We start from the raw sequence: 19,380 nt of genomic DNA on the forward strand, positions 1-19,380 counted from the left end.
TGGTTTATTTTTCAGTTGTTCTTTTCAGTTGCTGTCCAAGGCCAAATACACTTGCCACACAGAGCCTTTCCTGGGTCTCATAAATTAATGCTGTGTCAGACTTGCCCCTTATTTATTGAACTGTCCCACAGTTTTACTTGACAGCTGTGTTTCCATATGGCAGGGAGCTGAACTGATCAAGTGAATTACATGTTCATAAACCAAAAATGTGTGTGGAAGTGAAGTTTTATCTTCACTTCCGTGCTTGCCTGAATACCTGAAAGGAATGAGAAATAGCATAGCATCTTCAAATTTTTATTTTTGTCTCTGGTCCTTTAAAACTGGACAAATATTTGTAAACTTTAAGCAATAAAGGTGTATAAATAGCTAAGTTGATCAGTTTTTTTGAATACCTTGTTTTCCACAGATGTTAGAATGTACAACATACCAGGATGACGAAAATGTGTAATCTGAGTCTCCCAATGGTCTAAAGTCAAACACCTGTTTCTAAAGGGAGTATTTACAAAAATGTGTAGTTGTTCAGCACTTCATAAAGCAAATCACTTGAATCTTAGCTAGGTGACAGCCTGTCCACAGCCAATTTGCAAATTGACGTAATTTATCAAATAATTGCCTGTTAAACAGTTACCTTGGGTTTAGGATTCTGTCCCACTTGGCTCACTTTTTCAGACTAGGTCTAGATGTTTCATTCCTTGGCTTGTAAAATGAAGCATGCAAGCCAAGCATGATATAAACAGTAGCTATGGCATTTTCTGTGTGTGTCTGCTTCATCCTAATACATTCTCTAGCATCTTTTGAATTTATTTGCAGGAAAGAGAGAGACGGTCTCCACCATTTAATCTCCAGATTCACCCATTCTCAGATGGTGTGAGTGCTTTACAGATCTACTGCATGAAGGAAGGGGTTAAGGTAGGTCAGTTTTGTAAAGCAGTGCTTTTCCCTACAGGAGTGGTGGGTACTGCCCATATAACCCATTACTAATAACTCCACTAAACTTTAGGCATTTCAACTCAGTCTAATGTAAGAGTGTGGTGACAGACACAGTTCAATTAAACTCAAAATTCTTACCATAATGATAAAATCTGGTTCAAAGGCAACTGAAATCAATGTATGGTGCATTTCCATAGGATAAAACAAAATGGCTGACTTCCCTGTGGTTCATAGACTAGATGGATATTGCAGCCATGATAAAAGGTGCACGCCATGTCTTTACCTTATTCTCTCTTTGCAGGATGTCAGCATCCCAGACCTCATAAAGCAGTTAGACATCCTAGGTGATAATGGGGTAAGTTGAAAGGGGAGATATTTTCTCTTTACAAGCTGCATTTTGTACAGTGCAGTAAGTGATATGTAGAATTATGACTATTTTCTAAGATACTTGTTAAATTATGCATCTTTTACGTATGGTTTAGCAGACTGGAAAGAACGTCCAAAGACCACTGATATTTGGAACTGGGCCCAACTGCACCCCATTCACTCAGGAAAACACATGAATGAGTTTGGCAGTCTGAGTAAACCATTCTTCATCAGGACTAGGATTCCTTCAAACAGTTTCATAAATAGGCAAGAATTATCAAATTCCCTGTGGCTTTCTAAGAGGGCATAGCTGCCCACGTAGAAGAGATCCTGTATCTCTGGCCAACATTAGATATGTCTTTAAAAAGTTTATAAGAAATAAAAACCAAGGATCATAATTGTCTATTCATGTGCTGATGTAAATCAGCCCTATTTTTACAAAAACTTTGATGGAAATTCAGCTTTGTAGAACTAGCATGAAGACAAACAAATGGGTCTAATTTTAGTTTACATTTGTCTTAAGATGTAATGGAACGAATGATACAGTTAATCCATATAATGTAGAAAGGCAAAAGCAGTGGTCTTCTTAATGTGTTAACAGACTCTGAATGTTTCAATGGAAACCGAATACTCAGTACTACAGGGATCCTCTGAAAACTGTGGACCTGGTCTGTAGGATGGATTGTCTTTATTCATGCAGGAAACTGCTGCCAATTTTTCTCTTTCCTCTCTTTCTCTTCACAGAATTTAAGGAATGAAGAACAAGTGGCCATAATTCAGGCTTCCACGGTATTGTCCTTGGCAGAAAAGGTAAATTGTGTGCTTGCTTTTCTCACGTGTTACCTAAAGCCTCATCTACACATTTTCTTCCCTGTTGTTGTCATCAATATTGTTAAATTTCCTAGTGTTGGAAGTGATTCCCCAAATAAAATAAACTGTGCCAGCACAGTCCCAAACACCTTGCTAAAGCAGCAAAAATATCAAACTGAGCTAGCCCAAGCTGTGCAGTAGAAAAAACTACAAATACAAAAATAATATGAAACAAAACTTGCAATTGAAAACTGAATGGGAAACCATCAGAAATTTAAGCCATGATTAGATAAAGTTTGGAATTCACAGTCTTGAGATTTCTAAAGCTTCCAAAGGGATCTGCATGCCAAAATTTCACTGAAAGTATATGTCTATGTTCCTTGTTTCAGATATTAGGAAAAAAGTGGGGGTTGGTTAAAATTGCTCTCTAAGGCTCAAATGCAGCACACAGTTTTTTCAACATGACAACTTCCAAGGACTCTGCTCAACAATTCCTCCTCTGCCAACAGAACTGCCATAAAGTCAGCTAGGCTATTTTTGAGGTGCTATAGTCCCATTGTAGGCCTTTATCCATGGGAAATGGGTTCCTTGTCCATCCCAGGGCATGTGCTTCTCCGTCTTCTGGTGACCCAGCAGTGGCAATCCTCTTGCTGCTTCCCTGCCAAGTACTACCTGCAGACATCATGGCTGCCTCTGTCACAAACAGTCTCAAGATGAACCCAGCAGTAGCAGCAGGCTGCTATAAACAGACTAACAAGATGCTGTAGATATCCCACTTGCCACTGCTTGTGTGCTAGAAAACACAGCAGGTTACAGCTCTCATTGTCTTCTCTCCAGTGGATCCAGCAGATTGAGGGAGCTGAAGCTGCTCTGCATCAGAAGATGATGGAACTGGAAAGTGATATGGTAAGAAAACTTTCCTTATTACACATCTTAGGAATGCTGGTTGTGTCACACTTACCTGATGTGCCAAAAAATAGCTAGGAATCTATTGGCAAATGAACTATGCAGCCTTTCTCTGATTATTGGTGAATCCATAAAATTGTTCCTGGTCCAGTTCACATGCAACAGCAGAATAACAGAAGTAGTAAAAGTTTAAAAACTTCTTCTCTCTTTCTATGAGGATGACTGTTTATTAATAAGTACAGAGGGTTCAAATGTTTCTCAATAATTTTCAAAGATGCACACATTATTTACCTCATCAGATTCACAGTCTAAACATTAGCTGTTGTATTGCATTTTATTCAGGACCAGCATGTGAAAAATTACTCAATTATAACACTGTTGGCTTTCATTACATACTAAGTAAAGTTAGTACCTTACCCTGTTCTTACTCTAGTTAATGGCAGTAGCCTACAAGATGAACAAGCGTAACTACAAGAATTAGACAGCTGTAGTGGCTTTTGTTCTGTTCCTGTGGTATGTCTGTACTTAAGTCTATTCAGCTTAAGGTGGACTGATAAGTTAAAGCACAGCAGCTGCCCCCCTGTAATGTGAATGTGAATGTCTGGTTAGTTCCTGTTTAGTTTAGTGCACTTTTACACCTCTTCCAAAATAAGAGAAAGCACAAAAAGAGTAATTCCTGATGCCAGAGGAGGTATCTTTAGAAAAATAACACAGAACACCCTAAATTTCACTGCTGAAATGCCAAGCGATACCACTGAAGCCAACAGACAGGATGGATTTAGTTTCATGTAGATCAAATGTATTCACATACAAGAGCAATCTACAGCTATTTGCCCTTCCTTCTTTTCTAGCTGAGTGAGATATTTCTGCCAAGCACCAGTCAAAAACCAGTCTCCTTGTCCTACTGAATTAGATATCTGTAAATGATTTGATAAAACTTCCTAAAGTATTTGGAGTAAATAATTTGTTTTTCTGTCTAAATGATCCTTCATTGTAGGAGCAATTTTGCAAAATAAAAGGTTATTTGGAGGAAGAATTAGACTACAGGAAGCAAGCTCTTGACCAAGCATACATGGTATGTACAAAGGAAATTCTGCAGCACATACTGGCCAACTCTGCAATAGCACACAGACTCTTGTTGAACCAGGAAGAGAGATTTTTGCTTTTTTATTAATACTGGGGTTTTTAAAATTTGTTTTTTCCTTATTCTTCTGATGTACTAGCATGCAATCTGCACCGCTTCAACACAATACCTTGACTTTTCATGTCATAAAAAGGCACGTCCCCTGAAGTCTGAAAACTCTTGTCAGTTTAAGGCAGATATTGCTCATTAATGGCAGCTTGTCCAACTGGAGTTTTTTAGTGCAATAGGTTGAAATTTTAAAATTGGTGAAATAATTTACACTTCAGATATGAAAATTCTATCCAACTCTATCTCTATAAACTAACTCCATAAAAAAGAGTAAAAGTGAAGGATTTCAGTGAAAATTAATATTAAAATATTTTAAAAAATAAAAGTTCGTATCTTCTTTTCAGAACATGGAACCATTTTCTGAGTTCAGTTTTTCACATTTTTGCACACTTGAGCACAGGGACTGCCTCTCATGCAGGGGCCTGAATCTGCCACCAACCCCCCAGTTCCCAATGTGGTTTAAACCATGTTTCATCTCTAATTGACTTTTGGTATTGCATCAACCAGAGGATCCAGGAGCTTGAAGCCACCTTGTACAATGCTTTGCAGCAAGAAACAGTGATAAAGTTTGGGGAACTACTGACTGAAAAACAGCAGGAAGAGCTGAGGACAGCAGTAGAAAAGCTGAGACGTCAGATGCTGAGGAAAAGCAGAGAATATGATTGCCAGATTCTTCAGGAGAGGATGGAGCTGCTCCAGCAGGCTCATCAGGTAAGAAGAAGGAATCGCAGACATGTGGTATCTACTCAGCCTTTCTGTGTAAGAACACAGTCTGAGGTCAAATTTAGGCAAGCTCCAGGCCATGAGGGAGCCTGGCATCCAGCTTTTTGAATTGTCTCATACTTTGTGTCTTTTCTGTGCATGCAAGCACACGTGATATTAACTCGTGCAAGATTGATTTGGCATATTTTGAGTTTTAAAATTCTAGCCTAATGTTTTCATCCAGAATGATGTCTGCATGGATCTAGCTTTGTAATAAAAATGGTCATCCCTAGTTACTGGACTGGGCACAAGAGAAATGGGCTGCTGGCTCATATGGCACAGGAAAGCTGTCTGTTTTTCCAGATACTACTTGTCCCTCCCAACTGGGCATTTGTACTTTTCACTGCTGAGATAGGGTACTGCATTTCACCTTGAAAGACCGATGTTTGCTGCTCTGCAAGCTGTGAGGTCCCAGAGCAAAAGGCAAACTGTCACAGCACGTTGAATAATGTGAGAGCTGCACCATGAAACAGATCTGACTCGGATGTTTATGGGAGTAAGAGAAGGAGCACATCCCCAGCGCTTAGGGGGTTTTGGTTCACAGGAAGGCTCAGTTCTCACAGTCTTTCCTGATCCTAAGTTGGGCACTTGAGACTGGGTCCACCCTTATTTTTTTCTTGCCAAGCCTTTGCCACAGAAAAAGCTTCATGATTTTAGACATGACAACTGCCCTGAGGGACACTGCCCTGAGGGACACTGCCACAGCAGTTCTGGCTTCTCAGAACAGTTCTGAGCCAGCCTCAGTTGCAGGCAGGGTTGGAAGTGGCTGAAAGGCAAAGGAAAGAGGAGGTAGCCAAGCAGTAGGACAGGAGGCTGTGGGCAGAAACTGTTGTACCGAGGTTCCACCTGAACATGAGAAAGAATTTCTTCATTGTGCAAGTGACCAAGCACTGAACAGATTACCCAGAGAGGATGTGGAGTCTCCCTCACTGGAGATATTCCAAGCCCATCTGGATGCAATCCTGTGCCACATGCTCTAGGATGACACTGCTTGAGCAGGGAGGTGGGACCAGGTGAACTGCTGTGGTCCCTTCCAACCTGACTCATTCTGTGATTTTGTGGTTCCATAGAATTTGAAAGCTGCCATAAGCTAGTCATCTCATCCCCAGACAGGGAGGAAGACAGTCACAGGTGCCATCTATTCTCCAGGTGCTGGGGCCTTCAGGTGTCTCCTGGTTTGCCTCTTTGGATTTCTGCTATTTGCTGGACAGCTCTCTTATGACCTGACTTAATTAAAAAAACGTACTGAGATTCAAGGCCTCGTTATTTGTACTTAGGAGTTCTGTTCTGGGGGATCTCTCCTCCCATGCAGGCAAAAGTTTAAGTCATGCTACATAGTTTTTCTCAAAGTACCTAGCTCTGCTAAAAATACACACCTTGTCTATAAGTTACATATATTTCACTCACCACAGAATCAATACATTCATAGTATTGTATACATTTATAATTTTGGATCTAATGATAACACTTCAATCTTCTTTCAACACATCAAACTGTGAGAATTCTTAATGAATCATGATAGAATTCTAAAGATTATAACCATGATCTTACACTTTTCATCTATTAATAAATAGATCAACAGGATTAATAAATAGATAATGTGAAACAGATCAATCATTGATACTAATTTCCAGCATTTAAGGATCCAGTTTTGCATATATGCATATATATCCATATATGCAGGATCATATTTTGAGCAGTTGCACATGTGCTAAAGCTGTGATGTGGCAGGATGAGTGGATGGAGTCACAGTATGACACAAGATTATCCCTACCACAGAAATGTATTTGTTTATTTCTAGGCTTTTGGCACTTGGAACATTAAGTTACTTGTTCAGTGGAACAGATTTACTGAGAATTTAGTGTAGATGTTTCTTTTCTGATTTCCAGAGGATCCGAGATTTAGAAGATAAAACTGACATCCAAAAGAGACAAATTAAGGATCTGGAGGAAAAGGTTGGTTCTGTTATGTTTCTGAAGCACACTGATGAACTTTGTTTTGAAAGGAGTGCTCCAGTTCTCTTGAACTAGATGACCTTTCTATTCCGCTCAGTCAGCTGCACCTGTTGGTGCTGGTCCACTGTCCTTTCTTTTCAGTTTGTGTCAGTGCATACAGACTTTAATCTTAAAATACTACATTACACTGTCAAACATGTAATGGTGAGTGCTTGGTATGTGTGTGTGTGTGCATACCTATAAACATATATGCGCATATATGTTTGTATATATATATATATATATATATTTTTTTTTTTTTTTAATATATCCAGGCTATTTCTAGCATGGGTTGCGGATACTGTTTTTTAACACACTTAAAAATACTACACATGCTATTTTTGATATCCGGCTTTATGACTTGTCAACCCATGGGGGTATCACGATGTGACAGTTACACCTCAGGCTTTCAATATGGTGCCAATTGTAATCCATCAACAAAATTATTGGGATCTGTTTTCTAAGCCTGGGAGGTGGTGTGGTACTTACAGAAGTAACTAGGGAAATAACAGTGTTTTCTGCATGAATAATTATTCTAACTGTTCTACAGAGTGCAAAAATAATTCTGATGCTTACAATGCCGTTACCTTTAATTTTTACACAATCTTATTTTTCTTCTGCAGTTTCTATTTCTATTCTTGTTCTTCTCTCTTGCCTTTATTCTTTGGCCTTGATGTCAATGTGCCTCTTGGAAAGGTAAGACTGTTTTATTTATTTCCTCAAAGCTAGCACTTCTTGCACAGAGCGGAGGATCACATCCTTGTGTGTTCTTGTGGATGTTTGGAGTCAGCGAATTCAGCAGGTTGTTGTCAATTTGTAATAGTTCACAGTAGGGGGTTGTCATACTACTGAGTTGCTGGTGATACTGTGCTATTCATAATTGTAAAAATAAAAGCTAACAAGGAATTTCACAGTATCAAATACCCAAGAGAATTGCAGGGGAAATTCAATGTTGATGTTTGCAAAAGGATGCAGATGGAAAACCGTTAAAATAACCTCAAATGTAAACACGCTATGATGGGCTCTGAACTAACACTCAGGAAATAAATCAGGATGTTAAAAGAGGTAGAGCTCTGTGTCCAGCAGCAGGAAAAATACAAAGAAGGGCAAGGAAGAATGATCAGCTGCTGAGAGACAGGAAGGGAGAGACAGAGAGATGGAAGGATTTTTCTGGTTCAGGAAGTGACACTGCTAAAAGGAGGTATTGGAGAGGTCTAAAAAATTTGTCATAGAATGGATGGATGGACAGACAGCTTGCTGTCTGTATTAGTTCACTGTCTAATATAAACAATTATCATGTGATAAGCTTTAAGTAAACAAAAATTGATAGTTCAGGATACAGGTTGTAAAGAAGTCTGTCACAGTATGCTTGGCAGCTGAAAGTTCAGAGTTCAAAAAGTAATATGAAGATGAGGAAATAAATCAGAGAACTATAATGGTCCCATTTTTCCCTCTGTGGCTAGCCACTTCCAGAATAAGGATACTGGGCTAGGACAATTTTTCTTTTCATCCAGGATAACAGAAGTAGAACATAGCCTAGAAAACATAATGTTAAAGTCTCAAGAACATGTAATGACAGAGCAGAATTTTCTGATTTGGGGACAGACCCATACCATTAAATTTCTCACTGTCTCTCTTGGCTCTGGCTTCAGCTGTGTCAATGAATAATTCCTCTGCTCTGCACTTGAGACAAGCTGAGATACAGTTGTGTGAAAGGTGTTCTGCCATGCCCTATCACGGTGTCCCGCAGTGGTAGGGAGGAGAAGAGAGATCCAGCAGGCAGGAATTGTGCAGCAAGATTCCTTTATTTAATTGTTTTACAACTCTTTTATAGACTTTTTTCTTCGTAGTCTAATTGGTCAAAGGATCAGCCACCCCTTGCGGGTGATTGGCCAAAATCCTAGAACATCCATTGTCAAAATATTTTTCTACTGTACTATAAACAAGGCTTTGCAAAGTCGCAGGTGTTCATAGTTTATAGAACTCTTACAAATATCTTCCGTGAGAGAGAAAAGTATCTCACGGGACTGGAAAGAAGCAAGAAAAATTCTTGCTAGCAGCAATATTTGTATCCACAATGCCCTTCCACCATTTGTACCAGCTCAGTTGTTACAAATGTTTCCAGGTACAATTCAAGGTATTGATTACAATTAAGTGGCATGGGTGCAGTTTGGTAGGTTTTTCTTTTCCCTTTAAGGAGAAGCCCCTACTTTGCGTTTCATTTCAGCTAGATCAAAGCCTTCATTTGCAGTTTTGTGCTGATGCAGAGACAACTCTCAGAATTATCCACATCAACTGGAATCTACTGTGTCCTTGTTCGGCCAGACCTTAAAATGAATGTTTCCATGGGCTAGCAATATACATGGAGATTGGCTTGAATGGGGAACAACTCATAGAAAAGAATTAAGAGAAATGTGGACAGATCAGTGATGACAGCTCTTGACAACAGTCAATATCATTATCAAGTTGCTGCTATTTAAAACATACTGCCTTGATCCAGTGATCATTAAACACCTTAAGTTACAACTGCATAGTTAATTGTGTTCCTACTGCAGGATTTCTGAGAACCATGGTACAGCATGGTATGGCTGCGAGATGTTTTAAGTGGCTGTGACTGGTGAAAGTTTAACTTTACAGTTTCTTGCTTATTCATAATGGAGAAAAAAAATCAGAAATTATTCTCAGACAACCGAATTATGGACAGAATAATTTTAAGAAGCCAGTATTTTCACAGTACACAGTATAGCAAATAACTTTATATGACTGTGTCTTTTGCTGTACCACAGAATCATGAGTCCAGAACAAGCAGTCAATCTAGAGGGAGATTCCAAATAAAAAAAATTCTTGGTTTTAAGGTGCAGCTTGAAAAATCACAGGAACTGATAGTGACATTTGCAAGAACCTGTCTGTATGAATTTTTTCCATTTGCCTGTACTGTGGTCCTTTTTCAGTTCCTATCCCAACTGAAATAATGTCCTTGTGCAGCATATGAGAAAAACTTGGGCAATAAGAGGTTCAGAGTTTTCTGTATATACAGTTTGCACCCACATTTTCCACCAGTGTGGGTATGGAGTTGGTTCTCTAGTGAGTATTTGCCTCTTCTAGTACAGCTACAGAATTGGTAAGAAGCTTATATGTCCTAGTTTTACCAATAGTGGTACTGGCTGTGGTAGAAGAAAAACAAGAAACCAGAGGGTGCCTCAAAAGACATCCCTTGCTCAGTTTACTTCACTTTTATAAAAAAATGTGTTCATGACATTCAGCTACTGAACAGTTTTTCCTAATCCTGTCTCTTCTAAGATGAAGCATGCAGTAAAGTCTTAGCAGTAGAGCATGCGTCCCAAGAAGTACAAATTAAAATTTTCATTAATATTAGAACTCATAAGGAAATGTTGTCTTCCTGATTTTTAAATGGTCTTGCATTTTGAAAATAGTTTTTCCCTGAAGTTTAAAAAAGCTCTCAGCAGTAGATGCAAATGATGAAAATATTCACAAAAATGCTAAAAAAAGAATTTCTGTTTATGGTTGGGACATATTTTGCATTAGAAAATAAAAGGATGATTCCTATGAAAAATTTTAATTGCACTGTAATTGAACTTAGAACAGGAAATCCCTAGTCCTGGGAAAAAATGCCAGTGTGTGCTTCCTGAGACTGTCCGCATGGTTTGATATGCCAGCACAGAAGAGAGAGGAAGGCAAACAGACTTACAGACCTTACAGACAAGAAATGGCTTTGCAGGGATTGCAAATATGTAGCAGTATCTTTTGAAATAAGCATCTCCCAAAACAGAAAAAAAAAATCCCCTATTATTCTGACATCGGAATTCCAGTAATGTTCATGAACCCTTTGTCTCGGAGCCTATGAAAGTATCTCCAGTGCCTTGTAACATTTCATTGCCTGCATGCAAAGGAAAAATGTATTTGAGTAGCCTCACAGTGAGGTCTGCAATGTATTCAAAGGTGGACTGCATTCTTTGTTGCAGAGCAGCCATTCCTTCCCTCTTCTCAAAGTAGAAAAGGGAGAACTACACACAGAAAAGAAGAAGAGTCATGACTATCTAAAATAAAACAGGAACATTTGCTGATAACACTTATGTCCTTTTGGCCTAATTTGAGGGCAGGTATTGGCTGGTTAGAAAAACTAATGAGATGCTTAAGGTCAAAACTCCATATTTTTCCTAAAATTCTAGCAGATTTGCTATTTTTCACTTGCAGTCATCTTGTCTCCGTGGGCTGCTGGGTTCCATTCAGCTCTCGCTCTCCACTGAGCTGATGCACACCTCGCTGTTGTGTTCCTTGAACAGGACTAATAGTCAAAACAACATAAACATTTGTGTGCTGTCTTTAGGGCTGACACGACTGTCCCAGCTGCACAATTGACTGATGTCATTGCAGGGGAATTTACGTGGATCCCTTAGGGACTGTGTCAAGACTTCACTTCCCTCCCCACGCCCTTTCTTCCCCCACCCTCCACCCGCCCATTCTGGCCCAATCTCCTTCAATGGGTTTTCCTCTTGTTTTACATAACATCTAAGGTTTAGCAGGTGTAAATCCCTTTGGTGTCACTTCGTTGAGCCCAGGAAGGCTGTTCTAACTACAATGCCAAGATGAGTTTCACTCAGTGAATTCACTGTTGCTTCATAATGGCTTGTCCCCAGAGCACACAGGGGTCCAGTTCCCCATAGAGAGGATGAGAAGCATTAGCAGGAGCTGAAATGTGGTTTACAGTCCCAGAAAGCCTGCTAGAGGGTTGTGGCACTCCTAGGACCACCCAGGAGATGAAAGATTCTTTTGCCTTTCCCATCCTGCTTTTGCATATTTGGCTTTATGAACATCAGGTAGGGATCAACAAGACCGATTATGACAGAGGAAGGAGCCATGACAGTGGTGGAGATACAGTGATTTAGAGATTGGGACATTGACTATGAAAGTGGAAAAATCTTACGGGTGAGGTGTGTGTGGGGGATATATAAACTCAATGCTTTTCCAGAGGATCTGCACTGCTGTGAACTCCCTTGAACTGTAAAGACAGCTGCAGCAGGCCCAGCATCACAGCACGCATGACACCTGTAGAGTGTTTTACCAAGGCCAGTCACTCCACAGGTGCAAAGCATCAAGTCTTGTAGCAGTTCCTCAAAAACAAGGTAATGGTAAGCTCCTCATCCCCTGCCTTCACCCCTGCATTTTCCTCTATGGGATACTCTCCCCTCAGTACCTGAGGGGAAATCTCCAGACAGAAGCAATTTGGGAATGGTCTTGGCAAGATGGAGAGGGATTTTAGCGCAGTCGTATTTTGCGAGGCTGAAATACGTGGAATTGGAGTGAATAACTAACATTGATTTGTGTTACCCATTTGTATTAAAAACCACCTGCCTACCCAGCAAAGGTGAGCACAGCATGGAGAGTGTGCCTTCAGCATTTCTTCTTCTTACAACTATTGAGCTATATATTGTCAGGGGAATCTTTGTAAAATTGCTTTACTTCCACTGAATGCAAATGAACTGTCTTAACCTTATCATAAGGGACTTCAAACAGATCCTTGACAAAACAAACAAAAAGCCCAACTCATCCTAGGGAGTCACTTGATGGTGAGAAGTCCTTGGTTTTGTTAATGCCTTGGTGCTGTTTATCCTTTACTGACCTTTTAACCAGCAGAGAGAAATTCACAGTGTGGTCACAGATGATACTTTCTGGTTTCTTTCTCACCTAGAGTGAACACAGGACTCACTGCTGTACTGCAATAACAAAGGACAAGAATGTGCAAATAAAGGAAACCATGTGCAGCAGTATACAGTATCCAGACCAGAAGCTCTCTAATTTCTGTTTATGTGGGATTTTCCTACCTGCATTTTCTCTGTGCTTGTGAACATACATATTCACTTATTTGTGATCACATAAAGAAGTGTGGTCTGTGTGGATTTTGCACCCAATGAATTTTACTATGTAGGCTTGAATACTGAGATAACAAAGACAAAATATGCCCTTTTTTCCCTGGTCTCAAACCTGAGAACCAAAGTTCTTTTCCATAGGTAGGGTAGGCTTTCTCAGAACAGCAGCAGTTTGTGTTTGCCTCAGTGCTGCATTAGCCAAAATTCTAGGCTTGCTCTGACACCCCAAGGATATTGTCTGCTGCCATGGCTCTTCTAACGGATGAATTTCAGGCAGCTTTGGTTCAAGAGTCATTGAAACTTATGCATACTACTCATGTGAAGATGCCCATGGGGACTTTTATGCACCACAGGGTTGCACTTTGTGGGGTTTAAATGGACACACTTAGCAAAATACACAGAATTTTCACAAATGTTTTTCATACAGACAAAACCAGTTTCACACTGATAGCTCTAAGAACTGACCTTTTCATCTTCCTGATTGATAGATTGTATCTTGGCAAAGCTGGGATAGGTAGGTAGAGGAACTTACACCTTATCTGATACAGATGTTCTTTTTTTTTTTTTTTTAACTTTTAGAGTGCCCGACCACACAGATAAGTCCTTATAAAGGCAAATGCTTCCACCCCTCGATGAAGAGAATATTGTTTACACCTATTTTCAAAAGTATAAAAATGAACAACCTGTAGCCAAGGCTGCAACCACCTTGTATTTTAAAGCCATCACTCAAAATTTGTTACCTGACAGTTCCTGTCTAAACCTATGATATATGCTGCATCTAATGAAATCCTGTATGTTGAAATTACAAAAGGGGAAGAAAAATAAACTGACAACCTACATCACCTAGGAAGAACTGAAAGGGAAGGAACCACTTTCAGCTGATCAAGTCAGTGTATCTTGGGCATGGAACCAAAGTTACAACAGAAAAATCTATTCCTGCTGTGCAGGGCAATCATTTAAATGTCACCCTGTCATCTGACAAATGGATCAAAAATGAACAGATCAGAGTAGGAGAAACTCAAGAGATGCTGACAACAAAGTGCTCGATTTGAACTGTGTGGCTTTCTCGCTGCAGGGACTCCTGCTCTCCCTCTTTGGTTTTAACCTCTGGAACAACTGACAGCTGCAGTGTGGAAGGAAGAAAGGAAAAAAACCAGTCTGGGTTATTGCAGGATGGGCAGGACAGGTCACCATGTTTTGTGCTTGAGATCGTAACACAGCACCACCTGCCTTGGCTAAAGAATGGCAGAAGAGGGTGTCTGGCATAAGGAGGGTTTCCAGTGGAGTTGAAGCCTTATCTCTCTTCACCATCCCTCCATGAAGAACAGCCTGTCTATTATCAGATACTTTTCATACTCTTTAAAGACTGCCATTGAGATAATAACGACTGTACTTGGTTTCACTATAGAATAACCACTGAGGATCACTGAATTGGACCTACAGAATAGCTTCTGAGAAAGAAATGTTGGAGGACAGGGCAGGGAGGAAAGCTAATCCCCTTATCCATGTGACATGGTTCACAGAGCATCAGCTTCCAACTGTTTTGTCCCAGCTTGGAAAAAATGTTTTGGTTCAGCTTGTCAACTGACTTTGTTAGTTGGCTTCCTGATCAATGATACATAAACCAAAAATGGGGAAAAACTTTGTGAACACAACCTTATTACAAATAAGAAATATTGCTAATCTGTTTAGATTTTTCCACAGTTGAGAGTAACTAAAAGTAGTTTTACTTTCAAAGCATTACTTACCTCTTTAATCACAAAGCCTGGAACTCAGCCCTGGTGCCTCCGTGAGGTCATAGGTCCATGCACCCAGGACTCTGTCAGAAACGTCCCTGAGGAGCATAATGCCTGCAGCAATCACTGGGAGGGTCCTGTGCCGAGGGAAGCAGTGCAGCCAGCTGCACCCACCCTCCCTTTCTCACTGATGGGCTGTCAGTGCACTTCTCAGTGCCTCTGGTTTCATTTCCCTGGGAACGGAGTCCTGCCTGTTCAGACTTTGGGTTCCTGTGGCAAGGCTGTGTCTTCTGCAATGGAGCCTTAATTTTAACTGGAAGAAATGGAGTTCTGTACTACAAACTAGAAGATTAAGGGCCAGAATACAGCTTGTGCATTACTTACACCTTCAAAGCAGGGATCACATGTACCAACATCTTAGGCACATCAGAAGTTTTTAAAGTATTTTTCAAAGAGCTTCTCCTTTGGTTGCCTGTTTACTTTTACAGACAACGCAGCTGAGGCACAAAGCAGTGAGGTCACTTGCCAGAGCAGCTCAGCCCATCAAAAGCAGTTCCTTAGCCATAGGAGGGAGGAAGTTCCTGTGGTATCAAGGGTGTCTGCCCCTCACAGATACCTTTTTTTTTTTTTTGCCAGAATAGCTTTTAATCAGTAGTGTCCATTTACCCAACTGCATTGCAGTTTTGGGCTCAGTTTCTCCACAAAGACTGCTAACATCCTTATTTCTTGAGTGCCAGGAGATAGTGTTAAGCCTTCCATCGAAGATTAGAAGTTATTATCAAGTGATTTTTTTTTTCCTGCTCCTTTAAATTAATTTAAATTATAGAATGACCACATCTTCTTGAAGCACTCTAGTTCAGCCAAGGGGTTTACTGAGTTCTGGCACCAAGCTGTATGTCTGCTGGTTCATTTTTTTAAGAAATATGCTTGTAGGCAGATACGTTACATGACTGCCGGCACATTGCATGCTTTTTGTTCAAATTGCTTTTTCATAGCAGAAGACCCTGTGGATAAGGTTGACCCAAACGTACATGTGCTTTCCACGAGCTAGCAGTTCAGTCCTGAAGCTCTGGAGTCAGGCCGTGAAAGAGTTGTCCCACTCCTGTGACAGCTGGAGATCACTGAGAAGCTTAACAACAGCTTGTTAGCTATGAAAAGGGTGGTTTCTCTCGGGTTATTCCTTCTTCCCACCTCACTTTTTTCTCCTCTGTTGCAGCATCAGGTAATTTCACACCTTTAGGCTGCTTTCCCCAGTGTTAGGGCTGGCAGTTAAAGCACTGAGTTCTTGCGGAAGAATGAGCAGCACTTGGTTTCAATGATGGTGCAATAACTTCCACCACTGGTTTGGTTTAAAAAAAAGAGCTAGAAACAATTATTTCAGGCAATCATACAGAAGGTTTATGGCATAGATAGAAGTACAAAGTTTCACAACATACCTGACTGGTCTTGTGGCAGGCTTCATCATTTAGACTCCCTGAGCCATGTTATCTTATTTAATTTCTCTTTTTTGTCTGATCTGCCCTCCCTTACTCCTGTGTGTATACATATGCATGCAGGTATTGCATTCCCAAGGGCTCAGGGTGGGATGTGGGATGGTAGTCTGACCACAGCATACCTGGGTCTGCAAACTTTTTTCAAGGATTGTTCTTCCCTCCAGGGAGCTGAACTACCACTGCTTTACTCCTTGCAGCATAACACATGCCATACCTAAAACATACTTGCTGATATGAGTTAATACAAATTTTCTGGTATCAGCTAGAGCAAAATGAGTTTGATGTCTGTGTATATATATGTATATATATTTATATATACACGTATCTATATGTACATATATATACATATATATGCATATACTTACCTATTCCCTGTTGCATATAGAAATTGTTGCTATAACTTACGAAAGTATACTTCAATCTAGGCATGGGGAACTGAATCAAGATTGTTTAGCTGCCACAGCTGGTACACTCCTCCAGGTTTAGTTTCATATCTCATGGACAACTAGTTTTCTGATTCTTTTTTCTGGACCCTTCTCTGTCCTTAGACTGTTAATCCTGGGCTTTCTGCTGTTCCTGACATTGATTGAAGGAAAGGATTGAGAATCCTCCCTCACATTAGTCACTGCAGCCAACCTCCCCTCCCCCAAACCAGCCAGAAAAGTAAAAACCAATTTACTGCAGTCTTTGAGGACAGCATATACAGCCCTGGATCCCTCCCATGCATCCCTTCTAGGCTGTTCAGGAGTAGCAGCACTCCAGGCTATCCCTCCCTCCAAAGCAGGAGGTGAGCCACAGAAGGTAGTACAAATCAGCTTGACCACAATTTGACTTGCTGTTTTTTTTCCAGTGACCAAGTTGGGAGATTCTGAAGACTATTTTTTGAATTTCAGCACTTCAGATGAGGGCCTGGTTATGTGAGATGCATTTAGGTAATTGGGGTTGCAGTAGGAAATGGTGTTTCTTGCAGTGTTACCAGCCTGGCTCACAGCTCCCATCCTCTCTTACTGATGTGCCTGGAGGACAATGGAGAATTTTTTTTAGGTGTTGTTCATCTTCCAGCCCCCTACCATCATCTCAGTGGGAAACATCCTCTGAACCCCAAAGCTTTCAGTTCTGTGGCATCCCATGAGGACTACCCAGGCCAGGCTCTTGTGACATGAGCAGGGCTCAGAGAACAAACACACAGCTGCTGGTGATCCAAAGGGTTTTCTCTTCCCCTGCCCTCTCTCACATCAGCACCTCTGTGGTTTTATATACACTTTTTGTTCCAGATTTTTTTTGGTGTTTATTCCAGAACAAAATTGTAAATGACTTGGCAGAATGACCCTTTGATAAACACTGGACATGTATCTGTACTATATGTATTAACGTGTAGGAGAGAATCCTTATTGTATGTAAAGTTTTATGAATGGTTATTTTTTAATTTATGTATTTAATATAGGATTCAATGACCTCTGGTGTTTTAGTTTGTATAAAAAATAAAACAGCAGCATTTTTTTAAAAAAATACCACTTTACATTCACGGAGATATTCAGCATGTCTGGAGTCTGTTTAGAGGAATCACATTAAAGATGAGCCACAGAGGCACATGCTGGGGCCCAGCTGGCGTGGGGGGCTGTGCTGTGACACAGAAAGGGGTGGGGGGTACATTGGGGTGGGGGGTACCTCGATTAAAGGGTGAGCGAGGTCCTGGGGGGATCACTAGGGAAAAGGGAGGGCAGGTAGCAGTCCCAGGAGGAGCCAAGGGTGAATTTATTGCTGTTTGCCAGGCCTGTGCAGAAACCAAAACACGACAGCAAGCTGCTGCCTTTCTGGAGTTCGTGGCGCACGGTCAGAAGCTCTTGAAGGCTCTTAGCACGGTTTGAAGTAAGAAAGCCGCCGCTCGCTACCTTCAGCTGGGCCTGCGGCCGGGGCGGGGCCCGCGGCGGGGCCCGGGGCGGGGCCGCTCTCCGCGCCTGCCGCCAGGGGGTAGCACCGGGCCGGGAGCGGAAACCGCGGCTTGGAAAAGTCTCGGTAGAAGCGCAGAAAAGTGACCAGTGACCCCTGGAAGTGACCATAACCCCAGAGCCGGAACGGCGGTGACCGGCTATGGGGCCGCGGCTGGCTCCCGCTTCTGTTTCACTGAGGGGGTCTGCGCCTCACCTTCGGCCCTTGACAGGCTCAGACTCTGGAATCGTCTCCCTCCCCATCAAACCTTTGCAATTTCTCTGCCTAAAATTAATTTTAAATCGTAGAATCATTTCATTTTGAGGAGTGGTTCAACAGTGCACAGCGGCGCTTCATGGCAGTTGATGTCACAGAGACAAAATGCTCGGCATCTCCAGTCCGAGGGCACAGGGAGCTGTGTACGCTGCCAAACAGCCCTTTGGGAAGAAAATTGTCAAGAAGAGTCTTAGAAAGTAAATGGAAAACACATTTGGAAGTGCAAACTTGTAGCCAAATACTTGTAGCCAGGTATTTATACCTATCTCATCCTTTTTACACTCAAGAAATCGAAGCTAAAGAGTATCAGATTATTACAGAATAGCCCAGTACAGTAATGTATTCTTTACTAAAAAAATCCTAAACATTATCTTTCCCAAGATCCAGTTCCCAAGAACTGCAGTTCATATCTTTAAAGTACTCTTAGAAGACTGAAACACATTAAATGGGTCTGAAACACAAAAATTTGGATCTAGATTTAGTTCTCTACTATTAGAGAGTTCAAACGTTCATCTCCCTTACAATAATCTTTAAGTAATGAGCGAAGAAAAGAACTTGAGCCAAGAAGTCGTTTTCTTTGACTGCAAAAAAAATTGAAGGGGCGTTTAATATAAAAAAGCATTAATTTAGAATTAAAGATAATATATATGCAATATAAAATAGATGCGTGCTACAGGGCCTGTGGGATGAGCCCAGATCAGAAGGACTGTGTGGATCCTCCCCGGATAAGGCTGTGGGGTGCAGCTCATTTACAAACATCCCTCACGCCAAATGATGTGCAACACAGTAGTTGCTCAGTGACCAGACTAGGAGGCATTCACTCTTCTAAAAATCTCTAATAAAATTAGAAATGTATTTCAGGGAAACTGCTGCTAATGGGAGTTGGATCAGTAGGGGTGTAGAAAAGCTCCTGCATGAACTCCCAGCCTGAACACCTGCTGGAGTAAACCAGGAGTACTTTGCTGATGGAATGAAGATACAGTGCGAGAAAACCAGCATCCTGTACAGATACAGCTCAGAACGGTAAGCCTAGGTGTTATAACATCTGCTATGTCTGATTTTGCCATCTCCTGTGTACACATGGAAGCATGGCCATCC

General features: G+C 41.0%; 1 protein-coding gene across 5 annotated transcripts in view; it reads left to right on the forward strand.

Moving 5' to 3' along the window:
* JAKMIP2 (janus kinase and microtubule interacting protein 2) overlaps positions 1–17,606 on the forward strand; it is a 46,315-nt gene extending 28,709 nt beyond the window's left edge. For 2 of the 5 annotated variants that reach the window (XM_039559491.1, XM_039559494.1), the window contains exons 14-22: positions 811–909; positions 1,232–1,285; positions 2,041–2,106; positions 2,944–3,012; positions 4,010–4,087; positions 4,712–4,915; positions 6,856–6,921; positions 7,584–7,656; positions 11,951–17,606. In XM_039559491.1, the coding sequence (XP_039415425.1) occupies positions 811–909; positions 1,232–1,285; positions 2,041–2,106; positions 2,944–3,012; positions 4,010–4,087; positions 4,712–4,915; positions 6,856–6,921; positions 7,584–7,634 (687 nt within the window). In that variant the 3' untranslated portion in view covers positions 7,635–7,656; positions 11,951–17,606. Of the gene's footprint in view, positions 1–810; positions 910–1,231; positions 1,286–2,040; positions 2,107–2,943; positions 3,013–4,009; positions 4,088–4,711; positions 4,916–6,833; positions 6,922–7,583; positions 7,657–11,950 lie in introns of those variants that run through there. The other 3 variants (XR_005603041.1, XM_039559493.1, XM_039559495.1) reach the window with 3 other exon arrangements.
* The last annotated feature ends 1,774 nt before the right edge of the window (positions 17,607–19,380 follow it).

This window comes from Corvus cornix, chromosome 13, assembly GCF_000738735.6.
Source record: "Corvus cornix cornix isolate S_Up_H32 chromosome 13, ASM73873v5, whole genome shotgun sequence".
Classification (NCBI taxonomy): domain Eukaryota; kingdom Metazoa; phylum Chordata; class Aves; order Passeriformes; family Corvidae; genus Corvus; species Corvus cornix.